This window comes from Sarcophilus harrisii, chromosome 4 (assembly GCF_902635505.1).
Source record: "Sarcophilus harrisii chromosome 4, mSarHar1.11, whole genome shotgun sequence".
NCBI classification, from domain to species: Eukaryota; Metazoa; Chordata; class Mammalia; order Dasyuromorphia; family Dasyuridae; genus Sarcophilus; species Sarcophilus harrisii.
The window spans coordinates 224,370,767-224,395,703 of NC_045429.1; the positions used below are offsets into that span (position 1 = coordinate 224,370,767).

The 24,937-nt window shown below is 32.7% G+C and overlaps 1 protein-coding gene across 8 annotated transcripts in view; it reads right to left on the reverse strand.

The window, feature by feature from the left end:
- Window positions 1-24,937, reverse strand: part of DOP1A (DOP1 leucine zipper like protein A) — a 111,164-nt gene that overhangs the window by 73,041 nt on the left and 13,186 nt on the right. For all 8 annotated transcript variants that reach the window (XM_031964585.1, XM_031964589.1, XM_031964587.1 and 5 more), the window contains 2 exons: window positions 8,247-8,437; window positions 3,279-3,460 (listed from right to left, as the gene is read on the reverse strand). In XM_031964585.1, coding sequence (XP_031820445.1) covers window positions 3,279-3,460; window positions 8,247-8,384 — 320 coding nt within the window. In that variant the 5' untranslated portion in view covers window positions 8,385-8,437. The remainder of the gene's footprint in view (window positions 1-3,278; window positions 3,461-8,246; window positions 8,438-24,937) is intronic.

Below are 24,937 nucleotides of genomic sequence, written 5' to 3' on the forward strand. Positions count from 1 at the left end.
ATTTTGTAATCTCTTTAATCCTTTATTTTCTTGAGAATTCTTCTTCCATCCATAGTTATAAAAAGTATTGATCTTTATTTATCAAAATGATGTAACTTTCTGTCTATACATGTATATATTTTGGGTTACCTATGGGATATGTTATAAGAGATTCATCTAAACCTAATTTACAACAACTGTTTTCAACAATAGAGAGGCCTTCTCCCTACTATTGCACTTGATTGCTAAACATACAAACCCAGAGATCACAGTACTGAGCATAAAATTCAAGACAAAGAAAGGCCTCACATATAAGAAAAATGTTTAGAGTAGTACTTCTATGGTTGGAAAAAAACAAAAATTATGTGGGTTCCTGCTACCTTAAGAATGAAAATTTTTAAATCTGTGATATTAATATAATGAATAATTATTGTGCAAAATTATTGTGTGTGTGAATAATATAAATAATTCAGAAAAACAAGGAAAGATTTGGATCAATCATGTAGTAAAGTTCACTCTATTTCTTGGTAAAGACATGGAGGGTATCAATAAAATAAAAAAATATATAAGAAGATAGGACAGATTGAAATACACAATTAACTATCTTAACTATAAATGGAATTAACCTTCTTCTTCCCTCCCCTACTCCACCCCACCCCGATTGCCCCTTAATGGAAAAGAATAACAAAATGGACTAAAAAGAATTCAACAGTATACTGTTTGCAAGAACTGCAATGGAAGGACTGAGTTATACAAAGTTAAAATAAGGGGCAAGAAAAGAGGTGAAATTTTTTAAAAACATAGATAGCAATCATGATATCATATAAGGCAACAGCAAAAACAAAAATGGCTAAAACAAGTAAGATAGAAACATTGTAATGAAATACTGTTACTTCTTAATATATGTCAAATGGTATGATATATAAGTACTTGAGGAAAAGCTGATTAAATTATAGAAAGAAATAATATCAAAAACAAGTTTTCATATAATGCTTTAAGGTATACAAGACACTTTACTCCAAGTCCAGAAGTTTATCCACTATGTTGCTGAAGTCATAATAGCTCTTAGACTTAGACAAATATAACAAAAATATAAAAAAGAAATTATGAAACTCAAAATAAGTTTAGAAAGATTGATGATAGTTTATATACTGAATGTAAATAGAAACACATACACATAGTTTTTACTCTTATTTGTACATAGCACCTTTAAAATACTGACCATATGCTAGGGCAAGAAAAATCTCATCAACAAAAGTAAAAAATATATTAAACAAGGGCAACTAGGTGGCACAGTGGATAGAGCACCAGCCCTGAAGTCAGGAGGACCCGATTTCAAATCTGACCTTAAAAACTTAACACTTTTTAGCTGTATGACCCTGGGCAAGTCACTTAACCCCAAATGCCTCAACAAAAAAACAATGTGTGTGTGTGTGTGTGTGTACACAGATTAGATCAAAGATCAAATAATCTAATCTTAAAAAACTAGTAAATCAAAAAACAAATTACATAAACAATAAATAATTTAAACAAAGAAAATGACAAGAATATTTTTAAAATTTGAGGGATGGAGTCAGAATAGCCCTTAGGAAAAATTTTCAGCAATTAAAAAAACCCCAACTAAACACAAAAATATATTAATTCTGACTATCAAGAAATGAACAAAAGTGAAAGCATAAAAATCACACTTAATAAAAGTAAGAGAGGAACTACTGGGGAAAAAAATCTGATAAAACAGATACTTCATTAGTTAATCTACCTTAAAGAAAAGAAATATGTTGATAGCAAAAGTGAAAAAGAAAAACATACAAAAGGGAAAATTCAGGAAATTATATGCCAACAAAATTGACAATTTAAATTAAGTGAATGAATATGTATAAAAATTTTAAAAACACATTAACAAAAAAAAAAGAAATAAGATTTTTGAAAAACCAAAAATAAGTAGAAGAAAGCGAAGGAGCCAAAAATGCACTCAGATTTCTTAACTGCAAAATCTAATGGCTTATCTCTAGTATTATCCTTTTTGGCCTCTGCAATGTCAATCACTCATCTCCTGAATACCCTTTCCTCTTTGGGTTTTTTTTCCTGTTTCCTTCCTACTTGCATAAACATTATTTCATAGTATTCTTCCAAGGATCTTTATCCAAGTCATGTTCTCCAAAAGCAGGTAGGTAAAGAAGTGGTTCCAGTGGATGTGGAGTCTGGAAGACCTGAATTCAAATACTGCCTTAAACACTATGTGAACAATGGGCAAGTCATTTAAGTTGTTGGGTTCATTTTCCTTTTCTAAAAAAATGGGGATGTTAATAACTATCCTCAGAGGACTCTAAGATAACATGCAAAGTACTTTGAAAATTAAAGCTTTATTATTAACTATGGATGTCTACAATAGTCTATCCTGAATCCTCTTCTTTTCTTTCTACATACTATCTTGATAGGTGATTTCATCATTTTCTATGAGTTGAATTATTATCTCAAGGCAGACGATTCCCAGAAAATATATCCAGTCCAATCTTCTTTCTTGCGCTCCAGTTTCATGTTACCAAATTCATCTTAGACATCTAAAAATGGATATCCCATTGGCATGTCCAAAATGGAACTTAATATATTCAGCTTCCACACACTTTCCTTTTCCAAACATCCCTATTACTACAAAAGACATACCCATTGAGCCACCAAGGCTCACATCTATGATTTTACAATACAAACAAGATGGAAGGAAGAAACATAGTAAATAATAGATTTAATTTTTTAAAGACTGTGTCCCCCTATTTCTCCTGGCTAGAAGAGTGGGAATTACTCATAGGTCCTATCTCACTAGTCATAGGCACAAAAGCTTTGACCTGTTCTGTTTCCAATCTAAGTTGGCTCACTCTTCCTTTGGCAACTTGGCCTTCCTCATCCCTCCTGTTCCTAGAGGCATTTGGTATTAATGCCAAACATCCAACTAGCATAGTCTATGAAAACCCAGAACTCCCAAAGCTCAAGAAATTTTCCACCCTCAGCCTTCCCAATGGCTAGGTTTACAGCATGCACCATCATGTCCAGACATGATAGATTAAAAAAAAAAAAGTCTCTGAATGGCATAAACAAGTTGCATAAAAACTATAATATTAAAAATTGAAAATCTGTCATGATGATCAACTTCCCTATTAATTTTAAGAGTATAAAACAAAAGAAGTGGGGTTTTTTTTGTACTAAGTATAAAATGGCAAAATGAATATTCTTTTTAGGTTTTATAAAATGTTTACATGGAACCATAACCATATAAGTATACATAAATAGTAAAATACACTTACCTGTAAAGAAAAAGATCTTTGGCAAGGCGCTTAGGTCCAATGATTTTGAAGATAATTTCATATGTTTCAAGTGCTTTTCGATGAACTCCACCAGGTAATGCTGGGTGCAGGCATTGTGCAAGACGTTTGCCTATAGTCAGCTTTTTTGGTACTACCTGGTATTTTGCATTATTTTGTAAAACCTGGTAGAAAACACTTAATAGTACATTAAAGCAATCTCCTGTGTTTCATTTAATCTGCTACTTCTTAATTTTAATTAAAATCAACCAATAAACATTTATCAAAGTTCTATTAGATTCCAAACATGTGCCAGGCATTATTAAAATACAATAAATGAAAACAGTCCCTACTTGCAAGGAATCTACATTTTAATAGGAGAAATAAGAATACATAAAATATATGTACAGCATGAATATGTTAATAATTGCACACACACACAAAGGGTAGTGAAATACAATGTAGTTTTGAAGGGAGAGAGGGCACTAGCATTTGGGAAGATGGCCATAGGGAAAGTTTTTATGCAGAATATGGCACTTGAATGCATCATCTTTATGAACTGAAGGAGATGGACCTTATAAGGTACAAGTAAAGAAAGAAACAATACATTCCAGGAAATTCCATCAAGGAGATGGAATGCTATTTGTGAGGAACAGAGAGGAGGACATTAAAACTGGAGTTTAGGAGAAGAAGTGATATTAAGGGTAGAAAGATAGATTAGGGACAGGTTGTATTCGACATTAAAAATTAAAAATAATGAGAATTTGTTTTTATCCTAGAGGCAAGAGGAGGCCCCTAAAGCTTGTTGAATAGGCTAGTCATATGGTTATATCTGTGCTTAAAGAAAATCCACTTGGCAGCAGCATGGAGCATGGGTTGGAGTAGGTAGAGACTTGAAATAAAAATATCAATTAGCCACATGAAGAGAGCCTGAACTAAGGTGATAGGATAACTTTGTAAGTGTAAATAAAAGAGTTACATGTGAGAAATGTTGTAAAGGAGAAATGGAAAGATCCGGGAAACTAGAAGGATGGTAGAATCTGGGACAAAAACAGGGAAGGATGAAAAGGAAGGCTTAGGGGAAAAGATAATGAAATGAATTTGGGACATTTTAGCTTAAGATATCTCCAGGACAGCCAATTAATATCCAAAACCAAATATCCAAAAAACAGTGATTTAGAACTGAAGCTCCATGAAGAGATAGCCTAATAAATCAATCTCAGAGACATGAATGAATAAAACACTTATTAAGCACTTATTTTATGCAAAGCAGTTAAAGAATTATCTTTCTTTAAAGATGATAGTTAAACTCATGTAAGCTGATGAAGTTAACCAGAAAAGAGAATACAGAAGAGAAAAGAAAAAGGTCTAGAATGAAAACATGGGAAAATCCCCACTTATGGGAGATGATATAGACAGCAAGATAAGAAAGGAGACTTGAGAAGGGCAGCCTCAGTGAGAAAGATAGGACAAGCAGAAGAACACAGCAGTGTCAACAAAAACCCCCAAAAGAAAGATTATTCAAGAGGAGAGGGTGATTGTGTCATCTGAGATAAAACCCATTTTTGGAGAGAGCAATTTTAGTTATGTGATCAAATCAGAAGCTAGACTGCAAAGTTTCAAAGAGGAACAAATGAGAAGAGAAAAAACGGGGGCAGAATATGTCTATGTCTAGATAGCTTTTTGAATGAGACTGATTGAGAAAGGGAGAAGAGGTCCAGGAAGATGGCTTCTGGGATGGTAGCATCTAATGAAAAAAAAAATTTTAAGGATGAAAAGTACAAATAAGTAAAGGTGGTAATGAAGAAATCAATTGACAAAGAAAGGTTGAGGATTTGATAGGAGTCTGATACAACTTGCTGAAGAAGAATGTGATAGTTTTAAGTATAGACACAAAAGGATGATATCAATTAAATTACTGAAGAATGATTTTATAGAGCTAGAAAAAAAATAACGAAATTTATCTGGAAAAACAAAAAGGCAAGAATATTAAGGGAATCAATAAAAAAGAAAGTCATAGCCTACCAGTACTAGATTTCACATTATATTAAAAGCAGCAATGATGAAAATAACCTGGTACTATTTAAGACTGGTGGAATAGATTAGGTAAACAATACACAGTATTAAATGACTACAGTAATTTACCATTTCACAACTCCAAAGATCTAAATTTTAGATTTGACAAAAAGTATTGGAAAAATGCACAAAAAAATGCATATACCAATACCTCTGATCATATACCAATATAAAGTCAAAATGGGTATGTGATTTACACGTAAAGAATGTTATCATAAGCAAATTACAGAAACATGGAAAAATGTACCTGCCATATCTATGGATAAGGAAAGAGTTTATGACCAATTAAGAGATAACAAGGATCATGGGAAAGAAAATGGACAATTTTGACTACATGAAATTCAGAAGTTTTTGTACAAAGTAGAAGAAAAGTAGGGAAATAGGAAAAAAATTTGAACACCAAGTTTCTCTGATAAAGGTCTCATTTCTCAAATACATATGAAACTAAGCCAAATTTATAAAAGAGCCATTTCCCAACAATGATCTAAGAATAGGAACAGGAAGTTTTCAGGAAAACATATCAAAATTATCACTATTTACAATTTGGAACTATGCCCAAAGAATAACAAAATTGATTATCTTTTGACTCAGAAATAACAGTATTAGATATATGTCTTGTAGCTATCAAGGAAATAGGGAAAAACCCGTATGTACAAAAATATTTACAGCACTTTGGAGGTCCACTAATTGGGGAATGGTTGAACAAGTTATGGTATATGATTGTGATGGAATACTACTGTGATAAAAGAAATGACAAGTAGGATACTTTCAGAAAAATCTAGGAAGACTTACATGAACTGATCAAAGTGAAGTAAGCAGAACCTAGAGAATATTGTAAGAATAGTAGAATATTATAATGATGATCATTTGTGAAAGCCTAAGCTACTTTGATCAAGGCAATAATCCATGCCAATTCCAAAGGACTTGTGATATCCACCCTTGGAGTGAAAACTGATGAACTCTAAGCACAAATCGAAACATACTTTTTAAAGTTTTCTTCATCCTTCTTGGGGTTATTTGTTTTCTTTTACAACATGGCCAATATGAAAATTTTTTTTGTATGACTTCATGTGCATAATCGATGTCACATTGCTGGCTGGTGGAAGAGGTGTGGGAAGAAGGAAGAGAATTTGCAACTCAAAATTTAAAAGAAAAAAAGATTTTTTTACATGTAATGAGAAATGTTTAAGGAAATGAATAAAAATTTATTTTACAAAAATAAGAATATATGTAAAGGAAACAGAAAGTCTTGACAAGGAAAAAGGCCAAATCTATGTCAAAAAAAGAGAGAGTGGCAGATAACAAGAGGTTTTTTTCAGTTAGATGAAAAAAAGATGAAGTGAACTCACACTAAATGGCTTCAAAATAATCTTTTCATTCAAGTAAAAGACAATATTCTCATTTGAGAAAGAAAAGTGAGAGAAATGTTAGTAGGGCTGGTGGGTAGAAGAGGATGTACAGAGTGAGGTAAAGAATCTATTAGGAAGAAATAAAAGGACTGCCTTATAATTTTGAGGATTCAGCTGAGATTGGATAAAATGAATTTATTGTGTATATAGTCATCACAAAGTGGTGAAGATCTTTTTCCAGCAAGGTTCAGCAAGTTCTAAGAGGGAAAGATGAATTGTAGGAATAATCCAGGACTAACATTTAGCAATACTGCAGCAATGGGAAGAGAGGGCAAGGGACAGAAGATCAGAGAACAATTATTAAAGTTGGAGAGGAAGACTAGTGAGTCCAGAATAGGACATAATGACCTCCCAAAATAATAAAGGCTTGTTGATTTTGATGAAGGTGAAGATTGGGTTAAGGAAGGATGAGACATAGGGGAAAGTAGGTTATGGTCAGATAGGATACTAATAGAGTTGCTAATTAGAGGTGTGGAACAATTGTGGGCAATAGCGAGGTCTTAGATGACCATTTGTATGTATGTGGTAGTTGATAAAGTAGGTTCTAGGACAAAAAAAAGCCAGAAATTAAAGATTGGGGAATTTGAAAGAGCATCAGTATGTATATGAAAATACTCTATATTAAGGTCAGGAGTTGAGGAAGAAAGGAAGATAGTGAACCAGGTGCTGAATTCCTTTATAAAAGAGGAAGAATGATTTGGAGGCTGGCATCCACTTTTTGTTTTAATGCTCATTAACAAACCAAATTATCCCAATTCACTATTAATCATATTATTGGTATGATACTCAATTTATTACTATTAATTACATATTTTATTAGCATTATTAATATCTAACTGCTGGATAAATGTCTTTACATAATTATGAATGTAAAATATAAGTAGTTACTAAGAAAAAAATTTTTGTGATTATCTTCTCCCCCTTTTCTGCATCTCATAATCTTCTTAAAAATTAAAAAAAAAAAAAATTGGGGCAGCTAGATGCACAGTGGATAGAGTACCAAACCTGAAATCAGGAGGACCCGAGTTCAAATCTGGTCTCAACATTTAACACTTCCTAGCTGTGTGACCCTGGCAAGCCACTTAACCCCAATTGCTTCAGAAAAAAATTTTTTTCTCCATTCTGGCAAAATATTCCTTAGTAACTTATACTTATCCATGAGAGATAAAATAATGTCCCCAATCCTGGACTTTAGTGTAGTTAAGTGACTTATACCAGCCATTTAAATACCATAATTGTCACAAAGCAAAATCTGGCATAAAGATAGTGGTTAGGAATCCTCAAATGTTAATGCTATGAAAATAAAAAGTTACCTTGCTAGTTACAAATGTGAAAATAAAATATTTTGTCCTTTCCAATGAAGAATAAAAATTTTTAAATTTTTAATTCCCCATTTTAATCTTTAAAGAAAGCCCACCAAGTCATAAAGTATAAAATATTTTCCTGCTAATTATTTCTTTTTTCAGTGTACATAGAAAAAACATACCTTGTTAAGCTTTCCAAGTGCAGATATTAAGTCTGCCCATTCACTAGAGTATTCAAAATTCTTCAGTGCTTTGTCGATAGCTGCTACATAATTCCTGTACTTGGAGTCACTTAGTAACTCCAGCTCCTCCGTGTTCATCCTCCCACAGATTCACACTAGAGGCCAGCTCGCAAGTCATGTAAAATCATTACCTAGAAGAGGTAATGTGAGGGGAAAAATTGATATGTAACATATTAATATTATATAATAACATATAACAACAATAATAATATAATAATTTCAGAATTTATTATAGTAAATCTTATGGCTATTTTAAATATTGTAAGAGAGTGAGAGATGGTCAAGTCTGGAAACAAGAACGTGGGAGCAATTGGGGATGCCTTCAGGGGCAACTCTGCACATCTTTAATTGGACTATTTAAAATAATTCACAGGGGCAGCTTGTTGGTGCAGTGGTGAGAACACCAGCCCTAAAGTCAAGAGCGCCTGAGTTCAAATCTGGCCTTCAGGACTTAACATTTCCTAACTATGACTCTAGGCAAGTCACTTAACCCCAACTGTCTCAGCAAAAAATAAAATAAAGTAATTCAAATTTTGAAGACACAAAAATGAAGTGGAGAACCCCAAGATGATAGAAAGTAGATAGGACATTTCCTGAGCTCTCCTCAGCTTCCCTCAGAATCAACACTAGATCAATGCTCTCAACAGATTCTAGAGTGACAAAATTCACAAACATTCAGAGTGTAATTATTTTCAATCATGAGATATCTTGGAAGGACTTCAGGAAAGGTCTGTCTCATTTGAGCAGTGAAGAATGAAGCCCAGCAGATTGGAGGAGTCCAGCACGGGGAATCTACTGGCTCTTAGTCAAAATAAAGCAGCATTGCCTACTTTGTCCTGGTTCAGAATGGATTGGAAGACCAGCTATGAGACCTGCAACACAGCCATAGAAGGCAAATTGTGATCACCTGAACCCAGCATAACAGATGAGACTTGGCCAGGACATTAAATACAATGGGGAAGCCTGCAGCTCCAACCCTAGTTTATCAGTGAGAAATCTGTCACCCTGCAGAAGAAGCTTGGGACAATTTCCCTTGTGTCCTAAGAGCAGACCTTAACCTTTAAAAATGAGCAAAAAAAGCTAGATCATAGCAAACTACTATGGAGATAGAGAAGACCAGAACACAAACCCAGAAGAGGACAGCAAAGGCAAAATGCCTTCAAGTGAAGTCCCCAAGAGGGATAAACTGATCTCTAGTTCAAAAGGCTCTCTTAGAAGAGTTCAAAAAAGATCTTAAAAGAGAGATAGAAAAGAAAAATGGGGGAAAATGGGGAAAAGAAATGAGAATGTTGCAGGAGAGTTATGAAAGTGGGAAGGGAAAAGCCGACAACTTGGAAAACGAAGAACAGAAATTGGCTAAAGAAAACAACTCCTTAAAAGCCAAAATAAATAAATAAAATGAGTAAATTGAAGAAATATACTAAAGAAAACTTCTTAAAAAATAAAATTGGCAAAATGGGGAAAAAAATGCACCAAACACAACTCCTTAGAAAGTATAATTGGCCTGCTAAGTGAAATGAGCAGAACCAGGAGATCATTATATACTTCAACAACAATATTATATGATTAATTCTGATGGATGTGGCTCTCTTCAACAATGAGATGATCTAAATCAGTTCCAATTTTCAGTAATGAAGAGAACCAGCTATACCCAGTGAAAGAACTATGATAAATGAGTGTGGACCACAAGATAGCCTTTCCACTCTTTCTGTTATTGTCTGCTTGCATTTTTGTTTTCATTCTCAGATTATTTTCACCTTTTTTTCTAAATCCAATTTTTCTTGCAGCAAGATAACTGTATAAATATGTATACATATATTGTATTTAACATATACTTTAATATATTTAACATCTAGGGGAAGAGGTCGGGGGAAGGAGGGGAAAAGTTGGAACAGAAGGTTTTGCAAGGGTTAATATTGAAAAATTACCCATGCATATGTTTCGTAAATAAAAAGCTATAATAAAAAAAGTACAAAAAAAGAAAGTATAATTGGCCAAATGCAAAATGAAATAAAAAAGCCAACTGAAAAAAATAATTCACTAAAATTAGAAGTGGACAAATGGAAATGAATGACTCAATGAGAAATCAAGAATGAATCAAACAAAATTTTAAAAGTGAAAAAATAGGAGAAAATGTAAAATACCTCATTGAAATAAGAACTGACCTGGAAAATATATTCAGGAGAGAGAATCTAAGAATTATTGTACTCCCAGAAAGCCACAATGAAACAAAAAAGAGCCTAGACAACATCTTTCAAGTAATAAAGAAAACTGCCCATCTATCCTAAAGCCAGAGGATAAAATAGTCATTGAAGAAACCACTGATCACCTCCTGAACGAGATTACAAAATTAAAATTCCAAGAATATTGTTGTTAAATTCCAAAATTATCAGATTCAAGGAGAAAATACTGCAAGCAGCCAGAAAGAAACAATTCAAATATAAAGGAATCACAACCAGGATTATCCAAGACTAGCAGCTTCCACATTAAAGAATTCAATGATCTGGTATATGGTATTCCAAAGCTTGGACTACAACCAAGAATTATTAATTATACAACCCAGCAAAATTAAGCATTATTTTTCAGGGAAAAGATGGGCATTCAGTGAAATAGAAGATTTTCAATCATTTCTGATGAAAAGACAGGGCTGAACAGATAATTTGATCTTCAAATAAAAGACTCTCTAAGAGAAACATAAAAATGTAAATGAAAGAAAAAGAAATATGCTTTTGCAAAGGTTAAAATGTTCCCTCTATGGGAAGAAGATATGTGTAACTCAAGAGCTGTATCTTTGTCAGGGCAATTAGAAGGGGTATATGTAGAGGGTGTCATTATAAGCTGACTTTAATGACAATATAAAAAAAGAAATTAGGTATGGAAAAAATGATTATAGAGAAGAGGAAAAGGAGAGATAAAATGAGGTAAATTATGCCACATGAAGAGGCATAAAAGACCTATTATAGTTGAGGAGGAAGGGGAATGAGCATTATTTGAACAACTCTCCTAAGATTTGGCTTAAAGAGAGAATAATATATACATTTAGTTTGGTATAGAAATTTGTCTCATTCTATAGGGTAATAGGAGGGGGAAAAAAGGGGGAAGCTAATAGAAGAGAGGGCAGGAGGAAAAGGATAAGAAAGGAGGGGTTTGAAAAAGGAAGGGCAGATTGAGGGAGGGTGGTGGTCATAAGCAATTCATTGATAACAGGAGAAAGAAAAGTACAATTTGGGAAAAATAGGATGGTGAGGAATACAGAATTAGTAATCTTAACTGAAACTGTGAAGAGGATGAACTCCCATAAAATGGAAGCAGACAGCAGACTGGATTATAAGATAGAATCCTATGGTGTATTGTTTACAAGAAACAAATCTGAAGAAGAAAGATTACACAAAGGTAAAAGGCTGGAGCAGAATCAGTTATGTTTCAGCTGGAGGTTTAAAAAAAAAAAAAAAAAAGGAAAGGGTAACAATCCTGATCTCAGATCAAGCAAAAGCAAAACCAGATCTAATTAAAAGAGATAAGGAAGAAAACTATATCTTGCTAAAGGGTACCATAGATAATAAAGAAATATCAATTCCAAACATATATGCACCAAGTGTTATAGCATCCAAATTCTTAAAAGTTCTAGAAGTTAAGTGAGTTTCAAGAAGAAATAGACAGCAAAATTATACTAGTGGGGGATCTCAACCTCCCTATTATTTAGAACTAAATAAATCTAACCACAAAATAAACAAGAAAGAAGTTAAGGAGGTTAATGGAATTTTAAAAAAGTTAGGTATGATAGACCTTTGGAGAAAATTGAATGGGGACGGGAAGGAATGAATCTTTTTCTCAGTGCATGACATCTACACAAAAACTAATCAAGTATTAAGGCACAAGAAGCTCACAATCAAATGAAGAAAGGAAGAAATAATTAATGCATCCTTTTCAGATCATGATGCATTAAAAATTACATGTAATAAAGGGTCTTGGAAAAAGAGCAAAATTTAATTGGAAATTGGGTCAAACTATAAAGCATAGAAATCATCGATAATTTAATTCAAGAGAATGACAATAATGAGATAACAAACCAAAACTTATGGGATGAAGCCAAAGCAGCTTATAGTGGAAATTTTATATCACTAGATGCTTACATGAATAAAAGAAAGAGAAGATCAATGAATTGGGCATACAACTAAAAAAAGCTAGAAAAAGAACAATTTTTAAAAACCCCAATTAAGTACCAAATTAGAAATCCTGAAAATTAAAAAATTAATAAAACTGAAAGAATATTACTGAAATAATAAAACTAAGAGTTGATTTTTATGAAAAACCCAAGAAAAAAAACTTTTGGTAAATTTGATTGGAAAAAAGGAAAGAAAAAAACAAAATACCAGTATCAAAAAATGAAAAGGGTTAACTTATCACCAGTAAGAGGAAATTAAAGCAATAATTAGGAATTATTTTGCCCAATCATATGCCAATAAACATGAAAATCTATGTGAAAGGGATGAGCACGCATAAAAATATAGATTGTTCAGAATAACAGAAGAGAAAATAAATTCCTTAAATAGTCCAATTTTAGAAAAAAAAAATTGACCATATCTATAACCAAACTAGCAGAAATCATACAATTATCTTGACTGATGCAGACAAAGCATTTATAAAATACAACATCCATTCCTATTAAAAACACTAAGGAGCAGAGGAATAAATGGAGTTTTTCTAAGAATGAAAAGGAGCATCTATCTAAAATCATCAGCAAGTGTTACATGTAACAGATATAGAAGAAGCATTCCCAATAAGATCGGGGTGAAACAAAATTTTCCATTATTTTATTAGAAATGCTAGCTTTAGCAAAAAAAGAAAAAGAAATTGAAGAAAATAGAGTAGGCAATGAGAAAAAAACTACCACTCTTCTACAGATGATATGATGATACATTTAGAGAATCCTAAAGAATTAACCTAAAAAACTACTAAAAACAATTAACAATTTCAATGAAGTTGCAGGATATAAAATAAACCTACATAAATCATTGTTAACAACAAACTCCAGCAGCAAGAAACAAAAAGAGAAATCCCATTTAAAATAATCACAGATAATATAAAATATTTGGAAGCTTACTTTCCAAGACAAAGCCAGAAACTTATATGAACTCAATTATAAAGCACTTTTCACACAAATAAAGTTAGATCTAAACAAGTAGAAGAATATCATGTGTTTTATGGATAGGCCAAGCTAATTAATAAAAATGACAATTCCACCTAAATTAATCAACTTATCTAATACCATACCAAACTGCGAAGAAATTACTTTATAGAGATAGAAGAAAAACAAAATTCATCTGGAAGACCAAAAGGTCAAGAATTTCAAGGGAGTTAATGAAAAAAAAATGCATAAGAAGATGGCCTAGCTGTACTAAATCTAAACCAGATTATAAAGCAGCAGTCATCAAAACAATTTGGTACTAAGAAATAGAGGAGTGGATCAGTGGAATAGGTTAGGTTCACAAGACACAATAGTCAGTGACTATAGTAATCTAGTAATGATAAACCCATAAAATCCAACTTCTGGGATTAATAACTCACTATCTGACAAAAATTGTTAGGAAAACTGGAAAACAATGGCAGAAACTGGGCACTGATCAACACTTAATACCCTATGCCAAGATAAGATCAAAATGAGTTCATGATTCAGGCATAGAGGGTGATACTGTAAGCAAATTAGGGGAACAAGGGATAGTCTACATCACAGATCTGTGGAGAAGGAAGGAATTTATGAACAAACCCTCCCAAAAAATTAGAGAATGTTATAAAATGAAAAATGGATAATTTTGTGATTACATTAAATTAAAAAAGTCTTTCAACAAACAAACCAATGCAACCAAGATGAAAAGGAAAGCAAAAAGCTAGAAAACAATTTTTACAGCCAGTGTTACTGATAAAGGCATCATTTCTAAACTATATATAGAATTCAGGCAAATTTATAAGAATTACAAGTCATTCCAGAATTGATAAATGGTCAGAGCATATGAACAATTTTCAGATGAAGAAATTAAAGCCATTTCTAGTCATATTAAAAAAATGTTCTAAATCACTATAGATTAGAGAAATGCAAATGACAACAATGCTAAGGTACCACTATGACAGGAAAAGAAACAATAAGATGTGGGAAAACTGGAACACTAATACATTGTTGGTGGAGTTGTGAACTGATCCAATCATTCTGGAGAAAAATTTGGAACCATACCCAAAGAGCTGTCAAACTATGCATACCCTTGGATCCAGTAGTGTTTCTACTGGGTCTATATCCCAAAGGGATCATAAAAAAGGGAAAAGGACTCACGTATGCAAAAATGTTGGAAGCAGCCCTTTTTGTAGTGGAAAGTAAATGGAAACTAAGTGGATGTCCATCAGTTAGGGAATGGCCGAATAGGTTATGGTAAATGAAAATGGATTATTATTGTTCTATAAGAAAAAATCAGCAGATTCATCTGGAAGAACAAAAGATCAAGAATTTCAAAGGAATTAATAAAAAGAAAAGCAAATGAAGGTGGCCTAGCTGTACCAGGTATAAAACTATATTATTAAACAGTAGTCATCAAAACCATTTGCATACTGGCTAAGAAATAAGGAAGTTGATCAGTGGAATAGGTTAGGTTCCCAGAACAAAATAGTCAATGACTATAGATCTAGTATTTGACAAACCCAAAGACCCCAGCTTTTGGGATAAGAATTCACTATTTGACAAAGACTGCTGGGAAAATTGGAAACTAGTATGGCAGAAACTAGACATTGACCCACACATAACACCATATACCAAGATAAGGTCAAAATGGGTTTTATGATCTAGACACAAGTAATGATATTATAAACAAATTAGAAGAACATAGGATAGTTTACCTCAGACCTGTGGAGGAGGAAGGAATTTGTGACCAAAGAAGAACTAGAGATCATTATTGATCACAAAATAGATTATTTTGATTATAAGTTAAAAAGGATTTGTACAAACAAATCTAATGCAGACAAGATTAGAAGGGAAGCCATAAAGTGGGAAAATATTTTTACATCCAAAGGATCTGAAAAAGGCCTCATTTATAAAAGATATAGAGAATTGACTCAAATTTATAATAGTTCAAGCTGTTATCCAAATGATAAATGGTTAAAGGATATGAAAAGACAATTTTCAGAGGAAGAAATTGAAACCATTTGTAGCCACATGAAAAGGTGCTCCAAATTACTATTGATCAGAGAAATGCAAATTAAGACAACTCAAGATACCACTACACACCTGTCAGATTGGCTAAGATAATGACAAATGTTGGAGGGGATGTAGAAAAACTGGGACACTGATATACTGTTGGTGGAACTGTGAATGGAGCCAACCATTCTGAAGAGCAATTTGGAACTATGCTGAAAAAGTTATCAAACTGTGCATACCCTTTGATCCAGCAGTGTTTCTACTGGGATTATATTCCAAAGAGAATATAAGAAAATAAGGAGGGAAAGGGACACACATGTGCAAAAATATTTGTGGCAGCCCTCTTTGTAGTAACAAGAAACTGGAAACTGAGTAGATTGAAGAATCAATTGAAGAATGGCTGAATAAATTATGGTATATAAATGCTATGGAATACTACTGTTCTGCAAGAAACAATCAGCAGGATGATTTCAGAGAAACTTGAAGACTTTTAAGAACTGATGCTAAGTGAAATGAGAAGAACCAGGAGATACACGGCAACAAGACTATACGATGATCAATTCTAAGGGATGTGGCTCTCTTCAACACTGAGATGATTCAAACCAGTTCCACTTGTGCAATGTTGAAAAGAGCTGTATATATGCCCAGAGAGAACCATGGGAACAGAGTGTGGAACACAACATAGCATTCTCACTGTCTCTGTTATTATTTGCTTGCATTTTGTTTTCTTTCTCAGTTTTTCTTTTTCTTTCTCCTTGATCTGATTTTTCTTGTGCAGCAAGAAAACTACAAATATGTATACATATATTGGATTTAACATATATTTCAACATATTTAACATGTACTGGATTACCTGCCAGCTAGGGGAGGGAGTGGGAGGAAAGAGGGGAAAATTTGGAACAAAAGGTTTGGCAAGGGTCAGTGTTGAAAAAATTACCCATGCATATGCTTTGTAAATAAAAAGTTTTAATAATAATAATAATAAAAAGAAAAAGAAACAATTAACAGGATGATTTCAGAAAGGCCTAAAGAGACTTGCATGAACTGATGGTAAGTGAAGTGAGTAGAACCAAGAGAACATTATACACAGCAACAAGATTATGTGATGATCAACTCTGATGGAAATGGCTCTTTTCAACAATGAGGCAATTCAGGGTAATTCCAATGGACTTGAATGGAGAGAACTATCTGCATCCAGAAAGAGGATGATGGGGCCTGAATGTGGATCACAACATAGTATTTTTCAACGTTTTTACTGTTGTTTACTTGCTTTTGGATCCGATTTCCTTTTTGTGCAGAGTGATAAATGTGGAAATATGTTTAGAAAAACTACGCATGTTTAACTTACATTGAATTACTTGCTACCTAAGGGAAGGGGTTGAGGGAATGGAGGGAAAAAAATTTGGAACACAAAGTTAGACAAAGATAATTGCTGAAAACTATGTTTGAATATATTTTGAAAATAAAAAGCTATTATCTTTTTTTTCCACCTCTTTTTTTTTTTTTAAATAATAACTTTTTATTGACAGAACCCATGCCAGGCTAATTTTTTACAACATTATCCCTTGCACTCACTTCTGTTCAGATATTTCCCCTCTCTCCCTCCACCCCCACCCCTAGATGGCAAGCAGTCCTATATATGTTAAATATGTCGCAGTATATCCTAGATACAATATATGTGTGCAGAACCAAACAGTTCTCTTGTTGCACAGGAGAATTGGATTCAGAAGGTAAAAATAACCCGAGAAGAAAAACAAAGATGCAATTCATTTTACATTCATTTCTCAGTGTTCTTTCTTTGGGTGTAGCTGCTTCTGTCCATCATTGATCAATTGAAATTGAGTTAGGTCTCTTTGTCAAAGAAATCCACTTCCATCAGAATACATCTTCATACAGTATCGTTGTTGAAGTATATAATGATCTCCTGGTTCTGCTCATTTCACTTAGCATCAGTTCGTGTAAGTCTCTCCAAGACTCTCTGTATTCATCCTGCTGGTTATTTCTTACAGAACAATAATATTCCATAACATTCATATACCACAGTTTACCCAACCATTCTCCAATTGATGGGCATCCATTCATTTTCTAGTTTCTAGCCCCTACAAATAGGGCTGCCACAAACATTTTGGCACATACAGGTCCCTTTCCCTTCTTTACTATCTCTTTAGGGTATAAGCCCAGTAGTAGCACTGCTGGGTCAAAGGGTATGCACAGTTTGATAACTTTTTGGGCATAATTCCAGATTACTCTCCAGAATGGTTGGATTCATTCACAACTCCACCAACAATGCATCAGTGTCCCAGTTTTCCCGCATCCCCTCCAACATTCATCATTATTTTTTCCTATCATCTTAGCCAATCTGACAGGTGTGTAGTGGTATCTCAGACTTGTCTTAATTTGCATTTCTCTGATTAATAGTGATTTGGAACACTTTCATATGGGTGGTAATAGTTTCAATTTCATCATCTGAAAATTGTCTGTTCATATCCTTTGATCATTTATCAACTGGAGAATAGCTTGATTTCTTATAAATTATAGTCAATTCTCTATATATTTTGGAAAGTAGGCCTTTATCAGAACCTTTCACTGTGAAGATGTTTTCCCAGTTTGTTGCTTCCCTTCTAATCTTGTTTGCATTAGTTTTGTTTGTACAAAGGCTTATAAAAAGCTATTATCAAAATTTAAAAAAGAAAAAATACTTTAAATAACTATTGGCCAGAAATACTGAATATTTTATTTTATTAGCACTTAACTGGAAACTAAGTGGATGCCCATCAGTTGGGGAATGGCTGAATAAGTTATGGTATATGAATGTTATGGAATATTATTGTACTGTAAGAAATGATCAGCAGGCGATTTCAGAAAGGCTTGGATAGGCTTACATGATTGATGCTAAGTGAAATGAGTAGAACCCAAAGAACATTGTTCACAGTCACAAGATTATGTGATGATCAATTGTGATGAACTTTGTTCTTTTCAAAAATGAGGTGATTCAAAGCAATTCCAATAGACGTGATGGAAAAAGCCATCCACATTCAAAGTGAACTATGGAGACAATGTGGGATCAAAGTATAATATTTTCACCTTTTTCTTATTATTGTTCGTTTGCTTTTTTCTCTTATTTTTTCTTTGATCTTTTGATTTGATTTTTCTTTCACTGCATGAAAAATATAGAAATATGCTTAGAAAAATTGGCCATGTTTAGCAAATTGCTTACTATCCTTGGAAGGTGGGGGAGGAAGGAAGGAGAAAAATGTGGAAAGCAAGACTTTGCAAAAATGAACGTTGAAAACTATCTCTGCATGTATTTGGAAAAAATAAAAAACTTAAAATAAAAAAAAGATACAAAAGGCAAGGGTACTCTTTTGGCTCTTGTTATTATGCTATATTTATTAATATCATAATATGTTATGAATGTATTCCCTTTGTACCAAACTGGAATTATAAGATCTTGGTAATTTGAAACATTACAGACCACAAATGATTTGGGAGACCATCTCATAAGAATTTTACTGTCATTGTTTTGATCAATCAAAACCTCCCAGTCCTTATTTATATGCTAAATATTGGGGATAGAAAAAAAGAGTGTCTTTGCCCCCAAAGGAGCTTATAATATAATATAATGTGTAAAAGACAACACACAACAAAAAAGCTAAAAAGTGTAAGGAGAATAGAAAGGTAGCAGAGATAGAGACAAAATGGACAAATCCAAAGGAAGAAGCCAGTTGGAAATAAACAATGTAGGAATTTGTTTAGTTTGACTAGGCCTATTTGTTACAAGATTTTGTTTTCTCGCTCTCATCCCCAGCCCTCTGCCATGCCACAATAAGGGGAGGTAAAAGGGAAAGAATAATTCTTCTCAACAGAAAAAATAAAAAAAACTTGGAAGAAATAAAGATGATAACCTTCTTTGATTAAAACGGAAGCCATCTAGTCTAATCTAAAATGTTTTCCCTAGTTAAGAACATACCAAACAAACCCAACACAAACTTTTCAGTTCTCTCTACTCCTATCTCCTTATCCCCTAAATCCCTAAATCAACAAACAAAAAGTAAAACAGTAAAGAAATGAGCAGATATTTTTAAATCAAGAAATCTTCAAATTAGAGACTATTCTATATGTGATTAGAAAAATTTTTTATAACTATTACTTGGCTTTAAGATTTTTCTTTTCTAAATCAATCATTTAACTAAAGATCAATATTAAAAATTTTTTTTCTAAATTCTATAAAAAGTTATATTGACTATGAAATAGCAAGTAAATTCTTATCAGTCACCTCATGGTAGATTTATCTGCAGTTAGCTGGACTAACGACAGGCTAGCCTCTGGTAACCTCTTCTGATACTACTTGGGGTTTTGTGAAAGAGACAATAATGACAAAATTTAAGGTACAGTATATTTTGAAACTTGAAAACAATGTTCCCAGTATGACAAAAGGGAAAAGCAAAGGGATCCAAGAGAGAGGAAAAGGACTCATATGAATAAAAATATTTATAGCTGCCTTTTTTGTGACAGCAAAGAAATTAGATACCAAGGGGGTGCCCATCACTTGAGCAATGGCTGAATTAGTTATGGTTTATAACTGTAATAAAATATTATAGTTTGATAAGTGACGAAGGAGATGGATTCAGAAAAACCTGGAAAACTTGTATGAACAGACACAAAGTAAAACGAGCCAAATCAGAACAAATTATATAGCAAAAGAAATATTATAAAGATAATCAACAAAGTGGGAAATGCTAGCTTTTAATGAGTTTCTTTTCTATCAGTTCTCTATCACCCTTGTATTTCCTAGAGTATACAAGGACTGTAGTATATTGTTCACATAAGGTCAACACCAGCAGCAGCTGATGATGATGTTATATACAGCAAGAAACTAGGTCTCAATGGGAAAAATCTGCCATCTTCCCTGCAAGACCATATTGTCTCATATATTCAACATTAAATACCTACTATGTATAATACATTGTTTTCTCATGAATAGTGAGTCAGTAATAGATATGGAGTATGCAGTATGATAAATGCCAAACTGTTTTTTTTCATTTCTAGCTATGCCTTTAGGTTACAAAACAGTAATTTTTAAATCTCACCTTTGAAAACCTAAATATTAAAAATGTACAGTTTTAATAAGAGTAACTTTATAGTCCTTAGTTTGGATACATTTTTATCATATTTCACCTTATAATTATTTGTCTCTATCTTATTTACCCTAGAAAGTAAATTTCTTCTCAAAAAAAATAAAAAGGTAAATTTCTTAAGGGAAGGAAAATATGTTAGTGGTCTCTATGTCATTCTGCAAATATAGTATTTAGTAGTAGTGCCTTAGACATAATACCTTAATAAAGCTTGCTCAATATTTTCAAATTTCAAATTATTTCTAGTCCATTTAGCATCAGCTGTGATCATCTGATAGTTAGAACTTAATGTCTCAAGCTACTTAAAGTTGTAATAACCATAGTTCAACTGTAATTACTATTAATATAATTTTTAGAGTCTCTTCGAATCAAAATCTATGATCTTATGAACTCAACAATGCTTTACTGTTTACAAAGTATTTTGTTCATAATAGCCATGTGAAGCAGATAAGTGAGCACAATTAATTAGTTTCATTTTGCAGGTGTGAAAATTTAAGACTCAGAAAGGTTAAGTGACTTAACCATTAGCATCCAGATACTGTTAAGCATTAGAACTAAGAAACACATTTTCATGCTTAGATTTGTGCTCTTCCCACTATATTATGCTGGAAGTTGACAAGGCCACTGGTGTGAAATGTGATAGTCAAAACAACTCAATAATCTCTTCATTTTTTCCTTTTTTGTTTCAGTAACTGTTAAAAAGGTAAGGCTTTTTCACTTGACTGCTATAATCTCTTCATGACTCCTCTAATAGATTGCACCCTGTCACATTCCCTTTTTCTCTCATATTGTCTCTCATTATTCACTGGCTCCTTTCTCTGTCAATATGCTTAGATCTTCTCTATCCTTAAAAAGATAAAACAAAAATCTTCTTTCACCTGACCCTGACAGTTCAAGCTTTTAAATCTCTTAGAAAAGTCTATCCATGTTAATAATCTTAATTTCTAGATCTCTCCCTCACTACACTACTGAACTGAAACCTCTCTTCGTTACTAATTATTTCTTAACTGCTAAATACAGTGTTCTTCTTTTATTCTTCATTTTGCTGGACCTCTTTAAAGCTTTTGAAATTGTCAATACTCACCTACTCCTAACACACACATATATTCTTATTCAAGCCATGTCAAGAAATGCTGATTCTACCTATACAATATTTTTTGCATCTATTCCATTGGTTCATTCATGATGCCACCAATATCAGGGTTACTATCTCTCCTCCAAAAGTCTCCTACTTGTATTCTGTCTTATGCTTTTCCTTTCTCTAATTCATTCTTTATACAATTAGAAAACTAGTATTTCTAAGTTAAAGGCCTGATCATGTCATTCTCTGTTCAGCATTGGTAGCTTCACATTTCCTCAAAAAAAAAAAATGCACGTTTGTGTTTGGCAGTTAAAGTCACCTTTCCAGATATTGAATAGGCCTCCTTTCTCCTCCCAATTTTGCATAAAGTGTACTACCTGCTCTTCACCATCTCGTCTCTACCTACTAGAATTCACATGTCCCTCTCAGTTTCATCTAAAAACACCACTTCCTATGAGGTCTGTTCTGACTGTTAGTGCCTTGCTGCATTTCTTTTTGTACCTATTTTGCATTCATGTCTTTATGTGCATGATGTTTTCCTCAGGTCTGGTAAACTCTTTCAAGATGAAGCTGTTTTTATCTTTGTAATCTCAGCACTGGCAAAGTGTCAGGAGGCAACAGAAGGCCCTTACTAAACACTTACTGATTTGACTCCAAGTTCAGTGCTTTCCCCCCTATTTCATACTTCTTTATTATAGAAAATCAACTTCTAGTTAATGAGAAGCACCATACCAAACTTAAAACTTAAAACTAATACTTGCTCTATCCTAAGTAAACAGTATAATGAATCAAGTACTTTTCACAGCATTATAAATTAAATTATTTCTGGAGGAGTCGTCTTTTAAACTAATCTTTGTTTTTTAATCAATTTAATAGAAAACCCTCCAGAGAATAACACTTAATTGTAAAATGTTTTCTACTGTTATAGAATATGTTTCCTGTAAATCTAGAATGAAAGTTTGAACATATTTTTTGTCTCATATGTTCAACAACCAAAGTTTCGCCTAATAATTACCACATAAAAGGTTGTAGCAGCTGATCATTTCTACCGAAGAATAAGAGTCTTTTAAAGTTATTTAAAGGTTAGGATCTCTTCCTCATAGTGTTTTCAGAGGTAAGCACATAGAAAGAAAAGGGGCCTTATGATAGATTTTAAGTAGTTTGAAAGAACGGAAATGTTGGGATTCAATTTTTTAAAAAACAGTTATTTTGAAAATAGTTAATTTCATTCATTAATATAAAATGGCTAGCATTTTAAGGAGCCTGTGACTTTCTACACAACCAATTATTTGAGTTCAACCATTAAAAAAAAAGTCCATCTGTAAAAGTACAGCATGACACAAAAAACTGATTTATATTCCAAAACAATGAAAGCCTTGGACTTTGAAAATGGATACAACAATAGCTGCTTATGTCAAGTTCTACAATAAATCAGACATGAGAAGATGTAAAAAATGCAGAATGAAACAGCTGAAGTGTACAAAATGGCAACTACTTGATTTGTCTAGGAAAAAAAGAGAAACAAAATCTATAGTACAAAAACTAAACTCAGGGAAAAACAAGCCACAGAAAATTTTTTTAACATTTTGACTTTTTAAAATTATCAAAAAAAGAAATGTTATTTAGTGGAGTGGATAAAGAGAGATGATCTTTCAAACACTCCTGTTGGTATCTGGTTGTGTTGACTATGACTTCTTAGTCATCTAGGAGCATAAAAGTTTCTACCCATATGGGCTGAGGAGCCCCCACAACTTAGAAATTGTCTGAAAATGACAGCAATTATCATACTTTGTTCTGCAGCTGAACAGACATATTTCCATATATAGACATTTCACCCCCTCAACAAAAATTTATATAAGTGAAGTGCTAAAGTCTCCTTATTGAATATCCTTGCTATTTTTAGGGCTAAATAAATCTTTTGTTAACTACTCGATGACCCATTTTGTCCAAACACAGAATTTGAATTAACAGGATTCCAGTATCGGCATCACTTCTAATAAGATGGGCCTATTAATTCTGCTTAACTGCCATTTTAACCATGTGACATTGGGCAAGTTCCTTAACCTCTCAGTGATTTCAGCCTTTAGGAAAATAAATTGCAGAAAAGGTGCCTATTTGCATTAACAAAGTGTTCCACACTGAGAATTTTCTACAATGACTAAATTACAAAAAACTCTCTTTACCACAAATGAAACTTAATTCCCCAAATTCAGAGAAAAGTCACTGGGAGTAAAAGGGAAGACATTTTTATTATATACTTTGAAAGAGTATGAAATAGACATTCATGGTTTTATACTGACTTCTCTCTTTTGGCATTCTGTTGAGTATTTGCAAATACCTATTTTTTTGTTGTTGTTTTAGTATCTAAGTTCATAAAAACAACAAAAAAATTAAACCAAAAGGATATATTATTGCTTTCCACCCTTTTAATAAGTTTGGAATAAGATTTATGTAGTTATACGACATTTTGGAAAATGATATGTAATAAACTTGGCACATGAAAATGAAATTAAAAAATGATTTTCTAATACTTTCCATTCAAGAAAAAAAAAATTGGTTACAACCACAGAAAAATAAAGAGAAATAGTGTTGCCTCCATTGATATTTGCTACAGATAAACTTGTCAGTTCCATGTATATATTAAAGCTTATGGAAGTCTGAAAAATTAAAAAGAATCTCTATATAGTCCCAGACAATAAAGTAAGGGAAAACTAGAGAATTTGGCTTATTCTTTTTTCCTTATATTACAGTAAGCAAAGTGAGACATTAAACAATTTTACAAAGTAACTTTAATTATGATAATAGATGACCAATATTTTTACCAAAGTAGTGATTTAGCAAAGTTATAATGAAAATGTTTTTATAAATAAAAAATGGCCATAACTTTGGGATGAGAGGTACAGCTATGTTTCTGAAATGGTTTCATTAATGCCTGTAAAAATTATGTCATTTTTATATGAAAGCACTATCCTTTGCTATGGAAATGTACTATCTTCGCATTTTTTATGTAATAAATGAAGTTTTAGTTTCTATATATCATTTATGTTTATCACCTAAATGAACAATCAAAATGTAAATGTAGCTTCATTCCTGATTTTCTGCACTATTAACATGCTTCAGACAACTAATAATGTGCTCTATCCCAAAGTATTTAGTTCAGCCTTAAATAAAAAAGCTATTTTTTCAGGGCATATAATAACCAATTATATAATGTAGTTAGTAAACTTAAAAATGT